Source organism: Bolinopsis microptera, chromosome 1, assembly GCF_026151205.1.
Source record: "Bolinopsis microptera isolate Bmic1 chromosome 1, MBARI_Bmic_1.0, whole genome shotgun sequence".
Taxonomy (NCBI): Eukaryota; Metazoa; Ctenophora; class Tentaculata; order Lobata; family Bolinopsidae; genus Bolinopsis; species Bolinopsis microptera.
Window position 1 is genome coordinate 20852765 of NC_087072.1, and position 20535 is coordinate 20873299.

A 20535-nucleotide genomic window follows, 5' to 3' on the forward strand; every position below is an offset into this window, starting at 1 on the left:
CAATAACTACATCTGTATAATACAAAATAGCAACCAGGTTAGATCACACCTAAGGCTAAAATATGGAAGTTATTGGTGATTTCAGAAATATATTTTCAGTATGATAATGAAATAATTCTATTGACGGACATTTGCTAAGTGGTTCACCAATAAATTATTGAAAACAACTACAATTGTACAGTAACTATGCGCTAAATTATCTATATGCTAGAAGTACAGAAGATCGGAATTGATAAAATCCAGACAGACAAGAATCGATTGTTGATATTTATATCTAAGGAAGTAACGGCAATGTAGAGTAACCATATTAACCGAACAGTAACCCAAATAAAAATACATAATAACAAATATTATCTACCAACTTGGTCAATAAAAATCGATATTTAATTACATTACACAAACCAATACAATTTCATACAAACGAGGGCTCGGTATTGGAACTGTTTCTCAATTCCAAATAATATAACAACTGAAACTTTATCATATAACTATCCTAAAATAAACTTTCCTTGTGTTTATAATTCGTTGATGAGAGAAGCTGAACAGTAAGGACACTTGTCTGACCTATTAAAGCAGGGTCTGTGCAACACACCGTGACACTGGGAGCACTGAGCTATACTGTACACGTCTCTGAAGGGGCTGATAAGGGGAGGCGACTCGCAGACTGAGCAGAGAAACTTCTGATTGGAGCAGGTTTCGCACCTGTCGACATGTTTCTGATAGTCTTGAATGACAGATGTTATCTCGGGGAGAAGGGTCCCACTCTGGGCCTCTGTTAAGTCTCTGATTGTGTACAGTTTGGAAGTGTCTATAAAGTGTTGTCTGGATTTGAGTTTGAGAAAGACACCCTCCCTCAGGGCTCTGGAGCACTGCACGAAGTGAGCTTTGTAGAGGATTATTTGCTCTCTCAAGTCTCTGAGCTGGTGCATTACACTCACACTGTCAAACAGCTGGGGGTTTATATTCTCGATGTTAAGATACTCCTTGTCAGCTAGATACGCTATAACTTCCTGAGACTGGAGGGCTAGTTGGCGGGGTTTGAAGTCCCAGTTGTGGATAACCCGCGCAGGGACCAGGTGGAGGGTCTTCTTGTGGCACTCCTGGCAGTAGTACCGTCCGTTGTAGTCACATGTGTGCACTTTTGTGGCTGAAATATGTGGGATATCTTAGATTTAGTTGGAATGTGGCTAGGTGAAATATTTGGGATATCTTAGATTTAGGTGGAATGCGGGTGATAATATTATAAAAATGCTAGATAAATTATGGATAATTTGATTAAAAACATAATGGTATCTAAAATATTCACATAAAGAATTCAAAATCTGACACCACATGATGAAAGTAAATTTAGCAAACTGAAACTCACAACTGTAAGATATCTCGGATCCACAGTCGTAGCAACAGTAGTTCTGTTCGTGAAGGCCGTGAGCAGGTGCTATCTTACTCATCAGTGTTAAAGTGTCTTTATTAGCCAGAGAGCACCTCCTCGACACCTCGTTAATACAGGCCTTGTGCAGGATAACATTGCATACTGAGCACGTGTACGCCGTCTTGATGCGCCGGTATATCGCGCCCGCGCACTTTGAGCAGTACCCGCTCAGCTCAGACGACTTCACCAGGGTGTGACCCAGGATGTTGATTGTGGTGTCCAGGGTCTCTGAGGAAGAGTCTGAGCCGTTGTTCTTGAGATCGTGTTTCTTTTTCCGGAGTTTCACCAGGATGTCCATCTCTCGTTTCTTGGCTGATTCCTCTGTAGTGTTCTGAGTTCGCATCTTCTGCATCTCAATGGCCTTGTCCAGAGACTCGAGGGTAGGTACCGGGTTCTGCAGCTGTAAAGGTTACAAAGTTAACAACACGTACACAACTGCACACAAGAGAAAGGGGGGTAATTGCTGCCTGTGTAAATGATGGAGACTAAATAGCAGCTCAAGTTTGACAATGGTGGGGTAATTATCCTTACGGAGATATGATTATGTAACAGCATGGAAATGTACAGATGTTCAGGAACGTTCGAGAACTTCCTCATCTACAAATCATTAATCACATACAAATATCTCTCTAACTTGGAATATCAATTGTAAATAATGTAGACTTACGATATCAATATTGAAGTAATCCCTGGAGTCTGAATTATGACTCATTATCCTCTGAAATTAAATAACTGTAAAATATCAAACACGAGACACTAAAATCCAGTTTAAAGTAACCCGAGTTTGAACTTTTATCCATATAGGCTGAATTTAGAGGATTTGGCACTGATGCAAAAATTATAAAAAATAACGGGGTTCTGATTAGCTCTCGTCTATAAAATAAGTGCTTCAATCAGCTGTCAACCTTTTGTTATTAAATTTGCATTGCTGTTCATATCATGTCATGAAAATCTTATTATAAATTACATAATTGTTGTCAATTTGAATTAATCACCGATTAGAGAATCATAGCTTCGGATTAGGAATTACAGAGCCATGATATGACCGCTAAGTAACAAGCCCTTTATATGCAAGCCAAGCAAATAATATGTCAGCTTATGTTTTGCTGGAACCATCACAACGACAATTCTGCAGGTTTGCAGGTCCGAAAAGGAATCTGGGATACAAATAAAGGCCAATGAAAGAACATTTAATTTCCTAAAGAAGGAGTGTCTTTATAATGTTTTCATGACTGACCACAGTTGCTGCAGTCGGAATATCTATATATAGTACCGGAAATGACGACATGGTGAAGTGAACCTTTGAAACGGTAGAGGAGATGGGATTGTTTATTTCTTACGTGTTATTGTGAATTTCGTGTACTTGCCAAGGCTTATAGTAAGGATTTAATAAGGTAAGCAGTTCTTCCATATCAGCATTTTTTATTTTCATACTATTTTATACCATTATGATCCTTTTCGGATGGGAATTCCGTTTTGGCGAAGTGCTTACTTTTTAAAATGAAACAATCATCACAATTTGCTGATATTATAATTTAACACGCTAAACTTAGGAGGAGTTGTGAAGGTGATGTAAAAACCCCTGACCGTAGTGTATGTCAGTAGCTCTATTGCTTCTTCTCGGTTTACTTATCGTACTTTTCCCACTTGCAGTACTTGGGATTATCCTACTGCTTCCCCTTTGGTTGCTACTTATCCCCATTATTATCTGTTGGGCTTTGGTGGCGTTTATACTTGCTGAGAACAGACACAAGTTCAGGAAATACCGTAAGGTAAGTACTTGAATCTCTAGTGCAGTTTAAACTCGAACAATGTCAGCTTTTTCCAGTGCTGTTTACAGTTCATTTTCACGGGCTGATTATAACAAATAATTTATAGCTTGCTAGTCAATGATCTCATCTCCGAATGGTACACAGGAAAACTAGAAATATCAAAAAGATGGGAGCCGACAACCCAGAGAAAGAAGGAAATGAAGGAGGAAAGGACGGCGGAGAGGAAGCACAGAAACCCATCACAGCAGGATATCGCCCACTTTGGGGCCAGCATGGACTCCTGGCACTGTTCTGGACTCTTATTACCTTTCCATTAGGGTTACTGGGTTTCCTCCTGCTCAGTCCCATGTTCGTGTTGGTGATCGTTCTGAGTTTGGGACTGTTCTTAGGAGGAGTAGTGATGATCGAGCTCGAACAGAGGGAACCAACAGTAAGTTAATGGTTATACCTGCTCGATAGTGAGCTAAACATATTGACTGAATCAGCTCAGCGAAACTTTTATAGTGTCCAACGTATTCTAGCTTAGTGGTGTTATGTTACACAAACCATCATACTATTAATTTTAGTCAAGTATTTCAATAACTGGTGAAAACTTCAGATTTTCCTAGATTTGGAGGCACGTTTAAGCGAATACTTCTTACAATGTAAGCTTCTTCCACCCCTGTCAGTGTCTTAAAATCTCACCACAGGTTCCGGATCATGAGTGGCAGAAAGTGTTTAAAGAGGATGAGGACCCTAAAGCTGAGTGAAACTTTGAGACTTTCAGGAGGCCACTCAGTATGATAAAAGCGTATCATGTTCTGTGCAGATAACATCAGATTCTTTTAAAGACTGTGATTAGTAGAGGAATGCTAAATTAAGCTGAGATAACAGTAATGATAAGCCACCTAAAATGGTCTTACTTTTTGATTAGGGTTTATCAAGTATACACGAACCATGCGAATTTACACTTCGTTAATTTCCCTGGCAAACCAGTAATTTTCCACAATTCACGCCTACATACGGCTGTATTAAATTCCACAGTACTGCCTTAGTTTATTTCATAACTGCATGAGATATTGTGCTGCATTAAGTTTAGATTCTTAACATTGTTTTTATTCGACGTATCCGCACTGTGAGTGTGATGCACTTAAATGTACCGTTATTTATTAATGATTCAATTAAACTGAATTATCAATGTAAACTAATCTTGAAACGACTTATCTATTGTCCGTACAAATATTAACATTAAGCTTTCCAAAAAGCTACCACACATTAAACAAACCGGTGATCGCGGGGAGTGTACCATATGTTGTGAAATGTTAGAGAAGGGGGGACATGACCTGGAGACAGGTATGGAGTTAGGGTCCTGCATGTCGTTAGCACAGTAGTCTATAACAATAGCGTTACAACACGCACACTGCTCCGTGCAGATATCAAGTAGTGAGGAGTTAGGACTACCGTTACTAGGAGAGGAGAGAGAGAGGGTTAAGTTAAGTGTTTTTACTGGTAAAAAGAGCGTAAATCACGCTGAAATACACAAATAACTTGGGAAATGCCTAATTTATTCCAGTTTATAAGGTGCAAATAACAATTACTCAGTATTTACAATTGATCGTTTTGTGGAGGTACGGGATGTTGGCACTCATGTTCTGTGATAACTCTCTTCTGTAACCACCACCACATGTCCTTACTGAGCGCGTACCACTGATTAGCAGACTCGTACGTGTAGGACGCTGTCGCGCGCGTTGCACCCAACAGGTAACTGCGCGCACTGTACTGTTCTTCCGCAGAGAAGGGAACATCGTCCACCACAGCACTGTGGATCTCAGCCAGGTTGGAGAGGTTGTCTGCTTTGGAGGGTCGGAGATCTGTAGGGCCTCTGCTGAAGAGTCTGTAGAGGGAGGAACCCAGGGAGTGGGGTTCGTGTGGTGTGCTCGGGGCCTCCTCACTGTCATCAGGTACTGGGATAGACGGTCCACTCGGTTCTGGGACTGAAGATAGTTTCAATAATAAAAAAGTCTATAAATTATCACTAAAAATGAATTAAGGTTCTAGAATTATATATTTAGAACGAAGAACCTAAGAGAAGACCCAACTACAAGGGAGTGTAATATGATAAGAACCTGATTCGAGAAGCTGGAGGATGTTGTCCCGACTGTCGCTCTCACTAAAAGGTGATTGGTTAGATCCTGAGCTGAGGGACTTTGCACTGCTTACATCCTCGTAGGGGTCATCGTAACCAGGGTCTACTTTCTGGGCTAACATCTCCGACATTTTGTCCTGAAGAAACAGAACGTTAGAGGCGTATTCAACGGCTGGGTGGGGGGGTGCTGTAGTACATTTGATAGTATTTGCGTGAAATTCTAAAAAGCTGACGCCCCAAAAAAAACGAAAAATAATTAAAAAAGCAAGGTAATATAAGGAATTGACGAATTCAGAGTCTTAAAATATTAATTTACAAACCCGCGATGTCTGCAGCGAATTGCCCATCTTCTGCCTCAAATCATATATCTCCTCTTCACATATCAAATTATCTTTAGGTGTTCCCGGTACCAAATCTGAAATATGGAATATATCAAGAAGCGTGTAAAATGCATTTAAATTTAATTAAAGATGCAAAAAGTTCAGTCAGTTAGTTTAACTTTAAGCGGGCCGTAGATTTGTTAGAGATCATGTGTAACTCAATGCTTCATTACCAGCATTGGGAAATATATTGAAAGTGTTGGAGCAATGGTTCTTTTTCGAAAGCAAGGTTGCAGTAAGCCATAAATCCATGTTGAAATATTCCGCTCAGAATGGTGCGGGTAAGACACGAATACAAGTCAGGAAGTCAGAAAGTGAGTCATAAGACCGGGGTGACACTGCTTTTAGTGGGTCAGGTGATGCCCAAATAAGGGCATTAGTGGATCAGGTGATGTAAGACAACTCGATTAGTTCAGGGTTCACTTCAGACCACATACCTTAGATAATGAGATCTGGGTTTATCAACCCTAACCAAAATAGAGTGCGTAAAGCAGCCGCTTAGCATGTGCTTGTTTGTATTTTAGGGCATATTTGAACGGTTCATGGGTCAAATATCACATACTAATCGAGAACCAGCACTGCAACTTTCGTTGCTAATATTGATAATCAATTTGGTGTTTATTCAAAAGTCTTTAAATGCTATTAAAACATTTTTGGATGCCTTAAAATTATCTCTACTGATAAGCATCAATTTAACTCGCCTTAAAACCGGTTTGGCAGCTTTGTATTTTCAAGCATACTAGAATTCTACATATTATAATATATTAACGGGAAACTTGACAACATGGTCACCGTATGGTGGCCGAGGTGGGTCATTGTAAATTATTTCAAAATAAATTTAGAAAACCAAAAAAAAACCAAAAAAAACCAAACTTAAGAAAAAAAACCAAAAATAAATTAAAAAAAAACAAAAAAAAAACTAAACTAAAAAAAACTATAAAAAAACCAAAAAAAAAAAACAATGTAAACAATAAAAAACCAAAACAAAAAAAAAACAAAAAAAATTAAAAAAAAAACCAAAAAAAATTCAAAACAAAAATGAAATCGCTCCATATGGCCGAAATGTGCCATCAGCAGTCCTCACTGCGCGCCACAAAGAACGTACGTTGCGCGCGCGCGCAGATGTCTACAATTGTACCAAATGGCGATCGCGCTAACGCGTGCTTATTGTTCCCTCACGTGTAGTCTGATCCAGTTATTATTATCCACCTATTATTGTCCTCAGGTGAAATATATATGGCATACCGATAAACTCCTGTATTTGACGTGTGATTTAAGCGTGCTTGAAAACGACTGCAGACATTAGGTTATTGAGATTGAGTTCAGCATCTTGCCCGGCCCCATTGGCCGGACAAATCTCTATATAAATTTGAGTTCAAAGTTGGGAGATTACTTGGGCTTTTTATATTTTGTAGGATGATGTTAGCAGTGAAACAAAAATGTCATCAAAGTCAATAATTTAATAATCAGACCCATATATAAAACAACCAAGTATATGTTATAATTTAACAAAACATTGTAGTAGGATGATGTTAGCAGTGAAACAAACATTTTATCATAATAACTTACTGCGTATTGTAATCCTTAGAGAAGAATCATACCAACTTTATAATTTACGGAGTGTAACATTCAAACTTTCAAGTTAACTTTAAATCCTTATAACATGATTGTATGGGTTATTTTATGGGTGTACCGAAGAAAAACAGTAAAAAACCAACAGAAGTTTTTTCACGATATTTATAACTAAACGTTCATTAATAAAATCTCGGCTTCAACGAGACAGACATTTTCAAAATCTGGTATCTCGATAGACCGCTTCCCTTATTCGTGTGTATTCCGCTTTAACCCCACTTAACTGAAGTTCCTGAAACGGGTAAATATCTTAGCAAAAACGTTGCCTAACTATTACATGTTCATAGCCAGTCATTATTACGTGTTCATAGCCAGTCATCGGAGTAAGATATATATACGCATATATTTATCCGTGGATAAACGATAACAGTTAATATGAGAGGGGAAGTAGGATGCTTTTAAAAACACTTACTGCTATCAGCTGAGGGAGAGCAGCAACGAGGTATTCAGACGCCAACTCCGAATTAATTTTAATACCAGTAAAAACGTTGGACAAAATATCAGCGTCAGTGAAACTCTCTATATCCTTGTCAGAAAGCATGATTCCACACTCCTGAATGATAAATAATACCTGATAATTAATAAGAGAGGGGAAAATAAATAAAAATTGGGCCCAGATAATGGGTTTTCTGTCTGCTAATTTGTATAGCTATGATTGGGTTGTTTTTGTTTGCTAATTTATCTGATTGCGTTAGCCAACACTGTTGACGGTTTTTAGTAAAGAATAATTCATTGGATCTAATCAAACTAACCTCTCCGCCGTACTCTTCTGGGCACGAATACACATGCTCAGAGATTGTTCCTGATGGAAGTTCCACGTTGCGCTGCTTTCTTCCCCTGAACAGATTTATTAGATTATTAGATATGCACTTAAAGAAGCCTCATGTAGCCTCCAGGCTCGAAAAACCCCGAAAAACCCCGACACACCCCGAAAAACCCCGACAAACCCCGACAAACCCCGACACACCCCGACAAACCCTGACAAACCCCGACAAACCCCGACGTGTCGAGATCTGTCGTATCATGTCGGGCCAATCGGCTACACGAGGCCTTTAAAGACATCCTATATGTTGTTTCTATTCTTGAATGTTTTCAGTAATTTCGTATTGCAGTTTACTATAAATTTATAATCCTACCTCATATTGTTATGGTTCTCCCTGAATTCGTCGAGATAACGTTCGACAACAGGTATGAACACACCAGCAATTAAATCCCTGTCATACTCGCAACTTGAATCATACAGACCGTCTTGATCAATCTCTCTAAGTACGTGACGAAAACCATCACAAACCTTTTCGCGGACCTGTCAGCATTTTTTACTTGGAAAATGGGGACAAACTATGGTATAAGTAAGGAAACGGACTTTGCTTTGCCTATGTTTGTTTCTTGTCGACAAATAATTGTTTTGAAAACGGTTGTGACCTAAGAAGTGAGCAAGATCTAACCAGATTTAGCAAACATTTCACTCCAACTATTGCCTACCTGCCTCCACAATCGTTCTATTTTGTTGGCAGTAGAAGGACCAAGTATCGTTGTAATCTCCTTGTCAACATTTTTCAGTTGCAATAGAGTTTTCTGAAAAACAAGAGTGAAAACAAGCAGAATCCTGCGGTCTAACACCATAGCTTTAAGGTACGTATTGAAATTTAATATGGAAACAGCATTTGTAGCAGACATGGCACAGGGACAGTAGGCAGTAGAATATATAAAAAACGCCTTGGAAAATTAACTCACGTGTACAGCTGCAGCATGGACGGTCTCAGTTCCTTTGTCAAATCGAAGCATTTGCGGTAAAACTCTAGATTCCAGCAGATGGTCAAACAAAATACGTCCAATAACTTCACTGTCTCTATTAGACCGCCCAATGTACAAGAAGATGATTTTCCTACAGTAAGTATCAAGGGCCCTGTGAAAAATTAAAAAGAATTAATAACGCTAGCATATCGCCCGACCTAAGAACCAACTTTATAAATATAATGAAATCTTATCATGATGATCAGCAATGTTTAAATTATGAATTACTTTAATTTTAAGCATCCCTCCCCATCACCTCTTAATAAAATACACTGCTAAAAATACATTGTTTAACTGTTTCATACTCAACAGCTATAAATTCACCCTTCTCCCAAAAGCCTTCCTCCGAGCTTTTCTCCCTGTTACATGATAGATAAGATTTGTTTGATTTGTTCAAGCTCCCCGTCAAGATTGAAGGGCCTTAATTTTGCTCACATCATTTCTACAGTCTAAAACTTATATCATAGTTTGGTTATATTCTGTGTTTAAGCCCCTTGCCAAAATTAAAAGATCGGTACCACGCTATAGTCTATACACTCTACAGGGGCAGAACACCAAATAGGTGCTACAGTATAGTGATATAACTGATTGGCTGATAAGGGGGAAATCTTATCCAATGCTGTGCTCCCATACTGTCACATGATGCACTCAATCTCATCACGTAGTGTGTGCGCTCATGTCACGTGACAATATTCAGTCAGGTGCACCGTGCACACACTCAATCATGGTTATACAACATACACATGATATGCGCCCAGAAATGCCCAGCAGGGTTATCTTTCTAGCTGATGTTGACAGTGGGATTACCCGTTTAATCCCGCCCCTTATGAGCCATCCCGCCCCTTTCAAAACATCATGAAGGAATTTATAAGTTGTGGGATGGTATAAAAACAATTAGAGCTCAGCAATGGCATGTTTTCACACAAACAAGAAATGTAACATACCCATATATTTTGAGGTCGAATTGGCAGTTGGCATCCCCACTTAACTTGTCATGGCCATCCAGACTCCATAAGTAGTTTGGCCCCTTGCTGAAGAAGGTCTTCTTAGGCCTCTTATTCTTGAACTTTGGAGTGCGCATAACAACACCTTGTGGATCAACTAACCTTATGTATTCATAACATCATCTCTCGATACGAAGAGGCCTTGAGACCTGCAACAAGGAACAGTGAATATACTGAATATTGATAAATAAGGTGTATATATACACATATATGCATTATACCGTTCCTTAACATCGTGATGCCATTGTTTTAATACTACTTCAAGGCGCCTCAATTATTATAAAAATGTTTACTCCTTTTTTCATTGACGTGTTTAAATATTTTAACTTGTTACATTAACACTACAAATTTGCCCTTTTTAGTGTACCTTAGTTTTTCAGTCACATCCCGGTATCCTAATTGGCCCGAACTTTCGTTAACAACATTCTGTACCGCCGTCAGCAAAGTATGATCATCAACATCATTGTGTCGTTTAATGTTCCAGTGATTCAGCATTCTGCAAAGCACTTATTAGTGAAACTTTTAGTTTTACTGAAAATGTTTTGTTTTACTCAATCAATCCATGTGTATTGTGTACACATATGCACAACAGATTTTTGTTTTTAATATGTGGTCATTTGGTAAAGTATAAGTTTCGGTGTTAATCTTTAGTTCAAATACCAGTGAGGTAGATCGTAGAGGGCTGAGGGAGTGGAAGGTTTTTCGTCAGAAATATGAAAATTCAAAACCCATTCGATATGTTCATAGTAACTTGACTAGACTTAAACGCACTTGTGTGCTCATGAGTGTAATGAAGGAGGGTCCAATAAGGGTTAAATACACGGCGCAATTCTGCAACGTTTTACGTTGACATAGCAAAACTGAACTGCACATTGAATGAGGGTCCAATAGGGGCGCGAGCAATTTTGCTATGTAAATATAACAAAATTGCGCCCCGCATTAGACCCTCGTTCATTGCATCTATGAGCACACATGCAGTAATGAACAGTAAACACGATTTCCATTAATTTACAATGTTCATTGTCTGCATTATACCTTTTTACAGTGCGTTCTGAATAAGCCCTGTAGTTGGGGAACTTCTTTGGCAGGAGTGAAGTAATCTCGCTGCAAGTATAGTTGGATGCTCTTGAAGCCTCCAAAAAGTGTCTCAGATCTTCGTCTTCCATCCATGCTGGACCATCCATGACATATACCTATATTTTATGTTCTCATGTTGTGAAATTATTCATGGGACAAAGCAATATCACAAATTACTTTGCAATAATGTCCTAGTTGCACACAATATTTTGATGATATTCAACTTCATTATTTGTTATTTGGTAATGCAGAAGGTATTTTAACAGTATTAATACCCTACTATATAATGAAGATCATCAAAAGGCACTGAAAGAAAAATTTTTATTTTTTTGAAAGAAAAATTTTTATTTACCACAAAACAATCAAAACATAATGTTATATTCATAAATAAAATCAAATTTCAATTTCAACCACATATACAGTACGCCGCGCACACAGCCACTATTTTGGTGGGCGTTCTTATAGTTCTACTGTTCCATATCTTCCAAAGATGGATACTAGGCTCAGGTTACTTGGCTCAGATTTCGTGTCTTCTGATGCTTTGAGAGGGCCTGACATGGTTCAGATCTCGAGCCTTGGGTCGGATCTCGATGTTTGAGGATCGTATCCTTTTCGGCACGCTTTGTAAACACATAAGCTTGTTAGATCAGATCTTGCGAAAGGCACCTGAGACCTTGTCATCTATTAGTACGCTTGTTATACAGATCGGATCAATACATAAGAAAGAGAGATGGTGGTCGCAGAATCTAATTATGATTGTCTACAGCAAGTACATCCGCTGACAAAGAGGAGCTCAACTACTTCTGGAGTCTGGACACAGACGGTGTCCTTTTTTTTTTATTTGAAAATTCAACTAATCATTATATATATAAATCAAGCGTTACATTTCAGCCATGCAAAATTACAATGACATATTTTGATTACTAAATGATAAATGGTACTGCAATATAAGTTGCTTAATGTTTGGCCGGATGACAACTAACGAGAAAAATAAACTTGATTATATAATAATTAATTCGGCTGAACCAACACATAGCAAGAGCCACATTAACGTTGGGGCCGTCTACCAAATTTGAATGACAAACATTAACAAGAAATCAAACATATCATAAATAATTATAAGGATTTTGTTCATTACAATTCCGTCACAACTGATAAAGAAAAAAGAAAAGGACAAGCAGATAGGAAATTGGACGGACAGAATTGTAACCAACAAAAACAAATTTCTGAGACTCATAAGACTGATGAGCTAATCTGGCCAGACTGTATCGGCAGCCCAGAGGTACTTGATCAGTTTGGCCTTAAAAGTAGAAATCCGCTCTGACTGCCGGATACATACTGGTAGACTATTCCATTTCAGCATAGATCTATGAAAAAAGCTATTTCGGAAGGCATCCGAGCAGGGCACAGTGGTACTCATGTAAGTTGAAGTATCCGACATATCAATTATTTGAGCATTGTGCCTAGTGTATCGGGTGCCCTCTGGACGGCATAGGACTATATATGTAGGGAGCGAAACTGGAATTATGCTATTCACTATTTTATAGAAGGTCATAAGATCGTTATAAATAAACTTCTGTTTAACAGGGAGAATATTTAGTTTCTTTTGCTCAGTAGCAAGTTTATCGTCATTATAACTGGAGTAAGGTTCACCATTGATCCATTTAATAGCCCTCTTTTGGAGAAAGGATCGAGATACCCTACTACCTCTACCTGGAGATGCCAGAGGTACAGAATCAAGAAATGTCCTGCTCATGTAATCCTTGACCATGGAGATCAGTCCTTGGCCAGCGGTGCCAAACCTCATTCCCACGACCCTGACAACTTAAAGTTAAACTAGAGCGGTATTTGGAAACCTGTTTATCTTTTAGTTATTTCTAACTGACGATTTAAAAAAAAAAAAAAAAAAAAGAAAAAAAGGGGGGACCCCCAACCCATGTAGCTGAGACACCTCACAGCAAGTAGACCAAAGTGGCTCTTGCTTGTGAAAGGTGCGTCAACTACCCGCCGAAGCGGTGGGTTGGGAGTCCCCCCTGGGATCATTTTGTCCGTAAAATTATATACAACATAAAATAGTACAGTAAAATATCAAAATTTCTAACTGACGATTGGGTTCAGTTGTCCTTTCAAAGTTAATTAGGTAAACTGATTGGGTATTTAATTATTTTCCCAAGCTACCCTGTCTAGGAAAAGTCCAAATTGGGTTCAGTTGTCCGGTAGCCTTTGAGGAGCTATAAAATAATGACATAATACATCTTACAATATCATACATTTAAAACACCATGAGGAGAAGTTAAACATAACTTTCGAGATACAAATCGAAAAGTTCAAACATCCAGACAAGATATTACTTACTATTAAGTATATGTTCTCCCAAAAAGTCTTAACGGCCCTCTAACACCATGCTAGTAGCCAGCTGTTACGGTAATAGCCCAGCCCTCTTACACCCCTCTAATAGCCATAACACCACCAGTAGTTATCAGGTATAATCCACGATTCTGCCTTCACTGATTATCAACCAGTGTCCAAAATTATTTAATAAAGGATATTAACATCACACCATTTATCCCCAATCGACGAAGATCATATTCCAAATGTCTTCAAAAACTACAGACCAGTGTCAAACCTTGAGAAAATTGATTGAAAGAAAAGGCTACAGGAGCAATGAGCATGTAATGATAATCTCAATTTTCCAGACTCTACTTCTGGACAATATGCTTACAAAAGAGATCATAAATGGGTACTCCACATCAAAGAGAATACATGAAAACATAATTAGTAATCAAATTACACATCAAAAAGATAACTAAATAGGGTGAAAAGGAGTTTCGAAATGCAACAATAATACTGAAAAACAACCTAGGTATTTTTGTGAAAATATGACAGTATCTGCTTTAGCGCTCGATTTTCATACCACGGTGTAAATTTTCGAAAATATGCGCGGCGCGCCTAAAATTTTGGTTCTATTAAAAAAAAATTTTTTGGTCAAAATTATATTTAATATATTGAAATTAGTTGTTATTACAGATATATGTTAAAATATTTCCAAAATATAGAATGTAAGTACCCAAAATAAAATGCGCGCAAAAAAGTCAAAATTTTAACACTTTTTTGGATTTTTATTTTGGGTACTTATATTCTATATTTTGGAAATATTTTAACATATATCTGTAATAACAACTAATTTCAATATATTAAATATAATTTTGACCAAAAAATTTATTTTTAATAGAACCAAAATTTTAGGCGCGCCGCGCATATTTTCGAAAATTTACACCGTGGTATGAAAATCGAGCGCTAAAGCAGATACTGTCATATTTTCACAAAAATACCTAGGTTGTTTTTTAGTATTATTGTTGCATTTCGAAACTCCTTTTCACCCTATTTAGTTATCTTTTTGATGTGTAATTTGATTACTTATTATGTTTTCATGTATTCTCTTTGATGTGGAGTACCCATTTATGATCTCTTTTGTAAGCATATTGTCCAGAAGTAGAGTCTGGAAAATTGAGATTATCATTACATGCTCATTGCTCCTGTAGCCTTTTCTTTCAATCAATTTTCTCAAGGTTTTACACTGGTCTGTAGTTTTTGAAGACATTTGGAATATGATCTTCGTCGATTGGGGATAAATGGTGTGATGTTAATATCCTTTATTAAATAATTTTGGACACTGGTTGATAATCAGTGAAGGCAGAATCGTGGATTATACCTGATAACTACTGGTGGTGTTATGGCTATTAGAGGGGTGTAAGAGGGCTGGGCTATTACCGTAACAGCTGGCTACTAGCATGGTGTTAGAGGGCCGTTAAGACTTTTTGGGAGCACATATACTTAATAGTAAGTAATATCTTGTCTGGATGTTTGAACTTTTCGATTTGTATCTCGAAAGTTATGTTTAACTTCTCCTCATGGTGTTTTAAATGTATGATATTGTAAGATGTATTATGTCATTATTTTATAGCTCCTCAAAGGCTACCGGACAACTGAACCCAATTTGGACTTTTCCTAGACAGGGTAGCTTGGGAAAATAATTAAATACCCAATCAGTTTACCTAATTAACTTTGAAAGGACAACTGAACCCAATCGTCAGTTAGAAATTTTGATATTTTACTGTACTATTTTATGTTGTATATAATTTTACGGACAAAATGATCCCAGGGGGGACTCCCAACCCACCGCTTCGGCGGGTAGTTGACGCACCTTTCACAAGCAAGAGCCACTTTGGTCTACTTGCTGTGAGGTGTCTCAGCTACATGGGTTGGGGGTCCCCCCTTTTTTTCTTTTTTTTTTTTTTTTTTTTTAAATCGTCAGTTAGAAATAACTAAAAGATAAACAGGTTTCCAAATACCGCTCTAGTTTAACTTTAAGTTGTCAGGGTCGTGGGAATGAGGTTTGGCACCGCTGGCCAAGGACTGATCTCCATGGTCAAGGATTACATGAGCAGGACATTTCTTGATTCTGTACCTCTGGCATCTCCAGGTAGAGGTAGTAGGGTATCTCGATCCTTTCTCCGGGTGTTGAGGACACCGTCTGTGTCCAGACTCCAGAAGTAGTTGAGCTCCTCTTTGTCAGCGGATGTACTTGCTGAAGACAATCATAATTAGATTCTGCGACCACCATCTCTCTTTCTTATGTATTGATCCGATCTGTATAACAAGCGTACTAATAGATGACAAGGTCTCAGGTGCCTTTCGCAAGATCTGATCTAACAAGCTTATGTGTTTACAAAGCGTGCCGAAAAGGATACGATCCTCAAACATCGAGATCCGACCCAAGGCTCGAGATCTGAACCATGTCAGGCCCTCTCAAAGCATCAGAAGACACGAAATCTGAGCCAAGTAACCTGAGCCTAGTATCCATCTTTGGAAGATATGGAACAGTAGAACTATAAGAACGCCCACCAAAATAGTGGCTGTGTGCGCGGCGTACTGTATATGTGGTTGAAATTGAAATTTGATTTTATTTATGAATATAACATTATGTTTTGATTGTTTTGTGGTAAATAAAAATTTTTCTTTCAAAAAAATAAAAATTTTTCTTTCAGTGCCTTTTGATGATCTTCATTATATAGTAGGGTATTAATACTGTTAAAATACCTTCTGCATTACCAAATAACAAATAATGAAGTTGAATATCATCAAAATATTGTGTGCAACTAGGACATTATTGCAAAGTAATTTGTGATATTGCTTTGTCCCATGAATAATTTCACAACATGAGAACATAAAATATAGGTATATGTCATGGATGGTCCAGCATGGATGGGAGACGAAGATCTGAGACACTTTTTGGAGGCTTCAAGAGCATCCAACTATACTTGCAGCGAGATTACTTCACTCCTGCCAAAGAAGTTCCCCAACTACAGGGCTTATTCAGAACGCACTGTAAAAAGGTATAATGCAGACAATGAACATTGTAAATTAATGGAAATCGTGTTTACTGTTCATTACTGCATGTGTGCTCATAGATGCAATGAACGAGGGTCTAATGCGGGGCGCAATTTTGTTATATTTACATAGCAAAATTGCTCGCGCCCCTATTGGACCCTCATTCAATGTGCAGTTCAGTTTTGCTATGTCAACGTAAAACGTTGCAGAATTGCGCCGTGTATTTAACCCTTATTGGACCCTCCTTCATTACACTCATGAGCACACAAGTGCGTTTAAGTCTAGTCAAGTTACTATGAACATATCGAATGGGTTTTGAATTTTCATATTTCTGACGAAAAACCTTCCACTCCCTCAGCCCTCTACGATCTACCTCACTGGTATTTGAACTAAAGATTAACACCGAAACTTATACTTTACCAAATGACCACATATTAAAAACAAAAATCTGTTGTGCATATGTGTACACAATACACATGGATTGATTGAGTAAAACAAAACATTTTCAGTAAAACTAAAAGTTTCACTAATAAGTGCTTTGCAGAATGCTGAATCACTGGAACATTAAACGACACAATGATGTTGATGATCATACTTTGCTGACGGCGGTACAGAATGTTGTTAACGAAAGTTCGGGCCAATTAGGATACCGGGATGTGACTGAAAAACTAAGGTACACTAAAAAGGGCAAATTTGTAGTGTTAATGTAACAAGTTAAAATATTTAAACACGTCAATGAAAAAAGGAGTAAACATTTTTATAATAATTGAGGCGCCTTGAAGTAGTATTAAAACAATGGCATCACGATGTTAAGGAACGGTATAATGCATATATGTGTATATATACACCTTATTTATCAATATTCAGTATATTCACTGTTCCTTGTTGCAGGTCTCAAGGCCTCTTCGTATCGAGAGATGATGTTATGAATACATAAGGTTAGTTGATCCACAAGGTGTTGTTATGCGCACTCCAAAGTTCAAGAATAAGAGGCCTAAGAAGACCTTCTTCAGCAAGGGGCCAAACTACTTATGGAGTCTGGATGGCCATGACAAGTTAAGTGGGGATGCCAACTGCCAATTCGACCTCAAAATATATGGGTATGTTACATTTCTTGTTTGTGTGAAAACATGCCATTGCTGAGCTCTAATTGTTTTTATACCATCCCACAACTTATAAATTCCTTCATGATGTTTTGAAAGGGGCGGGATGGCTCATAAGGGGCGGGATTAAACGGGTAATCCCACTGTCAACATCAGCTAGAAAGATAACCCTGCTGGGCATTTCTGGGCGCATATCATGTGTATGTTGTATAACCATGATTGAGTGTGTGCACGGTGCACCTGACTGAATATTGTCACGTGACATGAGCGCACACACTACGTGATGAGATTGAGTGCATCATGTGACAGTATGGGAGCACAGCATTGGATAAGATTTCCCCCTTATCAGCCAATCAGTTATATCACTATACTGTAGCACCTATTTGGTGTTCTGCCCCTGTAGAGTGTATAGACTATAGCGTGGTACCGATCTTTTAATTTTGGCAAGGGGCTTAAACACAGAATATAACCAAACTATGATATAAGTTTTAGACTGTAGAAATGATGTGAGCAAAATTAAGGCCCTTCAATCTTGACGGGGAGCTTGAACAAATCAAACAAATCTTATCTATCATGTAACAGGGAGAAAAGCTCGGAGGAAGGCTTTTGGGAGAAGGGTGAATTTATAGCTGTTGAGTATGAAACAGTTAAACAATGTATTTTTAGCAGTGTATTTTATTAAGAGGTGATGGGGAGGGATGCTTAAAATTAAAGTAATTCATAATTTAAACATTGCTGATCATCATGATAAGATTTCATTATATTTATAAAGTTGGTTCTTAGGTCGGGCGATATGCTAGCGTTATTAATTCTTTTTAATTTTTCACAGGGCCCTTGATACTTACTGTAGGAAAATCATCTTCTTGTACATTGGGCGGTCTAATAGAGACAGTGAAGTTATTGGACGTATTTTGTTTGACCATCTGCTGGAATCTAGAGTTTTACCGCAAATGCTTCGATTTGACAAAGGAACTGAGACCGTCCATGCTGCAGCTGTACACGTGAGTTAATTTTCCAAGGCGTTTTTTATATATTCTACTGCCTACTGTCCCTGTGCCATGTCTGCTACAAATGCTGTTTCCATATTAAATTTCAATACGTACCTTAAAGCTATGGTGTTAGACCGCAGGATTCTGTTTGTTTTCACTCTTGTTTTTCAGAAAACTCTTTTGCAACTGAAAAATGTTGACAAGGAGATTACAACGATACTTGGTCCTTCTACTGCCAACAAAATAGAACGATTGTGGAGGCAGGTAGGCAATAGTTGGAGTGAAATGTTTGCTTAATCTGGTTAGATATTGCTCACTTCAATAAACAATTATTTTTCAACAAAAAACAAACATAGGAAAAGCAAAGTCCGTTTCCTTACTTATACCATAGTTTGTCCCGATTTTCCAAGTAAAAAATGCTGACAGGTCCGCGAAAAGGTTTGTGATGGTTTTCGTCACGTACTTAGAGAGATTGATCAAGACGGTCTGTATGATTCAAGTTGCCAGTATGACAGGGATTTAATTGCTGGTGTGTTCATACCTGTTGTCGAACGTTATCTCGACGAATTCAGGGAGAACCATAACAATATGAGGTAGGATTATAAATTTTAAATGTAAAGTGCAATACGAAATTACTGAATACATTCAAGAATAGAAACAACATAGGTCTTTAGGTGCATATATAATTATCTAATAAATCTGTTCAGGGGAAGAAAGCAGCGCAATGTGGAACTTCCATCAGGAACAATCCCTGAGCATGTGTATTCGTGCCCAGAAGAGTACGGCGGAGAGGTAAGTTCGATTAGATCAAATGAATTATTCTTTACTAAATACCGTCAACAGTATTGGCTAACGCAATCAGATAAATTAGCAAACAAAAACAACCCAATTATAGCTATACAAATTAGAAGACTGAAAACCCATTATCTGGGCCCAATTTTTATCAGGCATTATTTATCATTCAGGAGTGTGGAATCATGCTTTCTGAAAAGGATATAGAGAGTTTCACTGACGCTGATATTTTGTCCAACGTTTTTACTGGTATTAAAATTAATTCGGAGTTGGTGTCTGAATACCTCGTTGCTGCTCTCCCTCAGATAGCAGTAAGTGTTTTTAAAAGCATCCTACTTTCCCTCTCATATTAACTGTTATCGTTTATCCACGGATAAATATATGCGTATATATATCTTACTCCGATGACTGGCTATGAACACGTAATAATGACTGGCTATGAACATGTAATAGTTAGGCAACGTTTTTGCTAAGATATTTACCCGTTTCAGGAACTTCAGTTAAGTGGGGTTAAAGCGGAATACACACGAATAAGGGAAGCGGTCTATCGAGATACCAGATTTTGAAAATGTCTGTCTCGTTGAAGCCGAGATTTTATTAATGAACGTTTAGTTATAAATATCGTGAAAAAACTTCAGTTGGTTTTTTACTGTTTTTCTTCGGTACACCCATAAAATAACCCATTAATACAATCATATTATAAGGATTTAAAGTTAACTTGAAAGTTTGAATGTTACACTCCGTAAATTATAAAGTTGGTATGATTCTTCTCTAAGGATTACAATACGCAGTAAGTTATTATGATAAAATGTTTGTTTCACTGCTAACATCATCCTACTACAATGTTTTGTTAAATTATAACATATACTTGGTTGTTTTATATATGGGTCTGATTATTAAATTATTGACTTTGATGACATTTTTGTTTCACTGCTAACATCATCCTACAAAATATAAAAAGCCCAAGTAATCTCCCAACTTTGAACACAAATTTATATAGAGATTTGTCCGGCCAATGGGGCCGGGCAAGATGCTGAACTCAATCTC

General features: G+C 37.8%; 2 protein-coding genes and 1 long non-coding RNA gene across 3 annotated transcripts in view; 1 reads left to right on the top strand and 2 right to left on the bottom strand.

Annotated features, from left to right (window-relative positions):
- Positions 1-267: 267 nt before the first annotated feature.
- Positions 268-20535, bottom strand: part of LOC134826609 (uncharacterized) — a 31644-nt gene continuing 11376 nt past the window's right edge. The window contains exons 6-12 of the mRNA XM_063839063.1: positions 5647-5741; positions 5307-5463; positions 4790-5174; positions 4466-4646; positions 2097-2147; positions 1367-1829; positions 268-1147 (exon numbers count right to left, since the gene is read on the bottom strand). Coding sequence (XP_063695133.1) covers positions 516-1147; positions 1367-1829; positions 2097-2147; positions 4466-4646; positions 4790-5174; positions 5307-5463; positions 5647-5741 — 1964 coding nt within the window. The 3' untranslated portion in view covers positions 268-515. The remainder of the gene's footprint in view (positions 1148-1366; positions 1830-2096; positions 2148-4465; positions 4647-4789; positions 5175-5306; positions 5464-5646; positions 5742-20535) is intronic.
- Positions 8137-9206, bottom strand: LOC134822937 (uncharacterized). The gene is made up of 4 exons (XR_010161237.1): positions 9073-9206; positions 8821-8913; positions 8475-8641; positions 8137-8175 (listed from the first exon to the last, which is right to left on the bottom strand). It is a non-coding gene; the product is annotated as an uncharacterized LOC134822937 (long non-coding RNA).
- Positions 16450-20404, top strand: LOC134822927 (uncharacterized). Its single transcript, XM_063834208.1, has 9 exons — positions 16450-16609; positions 17149-17277; positions 17496-17704; positions 18537-18708; positions 18868-18960; positions 19123-19289; positions 19404-19488; positions 19662-19799; positions 19980-20404. Exons 3-9 carry the CDS (start codon positions 17568-17570, stop codon positions 20052-20054), a joined length of 867 nt encoding a protein of 288 aa, XP_063690278.1. The 5' UTR covers positions 16450-16609; positions 17149-17277; positions 17496-17567; the 3' UTR covers positions 20055-20404.

Excerpts from the sequence above, each read along its gene's own strand:
- LOC134822927 (XM_063834208.1), top strand. The coding sequence starts at position 17,568 with ATGCGCACTCCAAAGTTCAAGAATAAGAGGCCTAAGAAGACCTTCTTC. Across the intron at positions 19,489-19,661 it reads CAGAAGAGTACGGCGGAGAG|GAGTGTGGAATCATGCTTTC; the intron begins GTAAGTTCGATT and ends TTTATCATTCAG. Across the intron at positions 19,800-19,979 it reads CTGCTCTCCCTCAGATAGCA|GAACTTCAGTTAAGTGGGGT; the intron begins GTAAGTGTTTTT and ends TACCCGTTTCAG.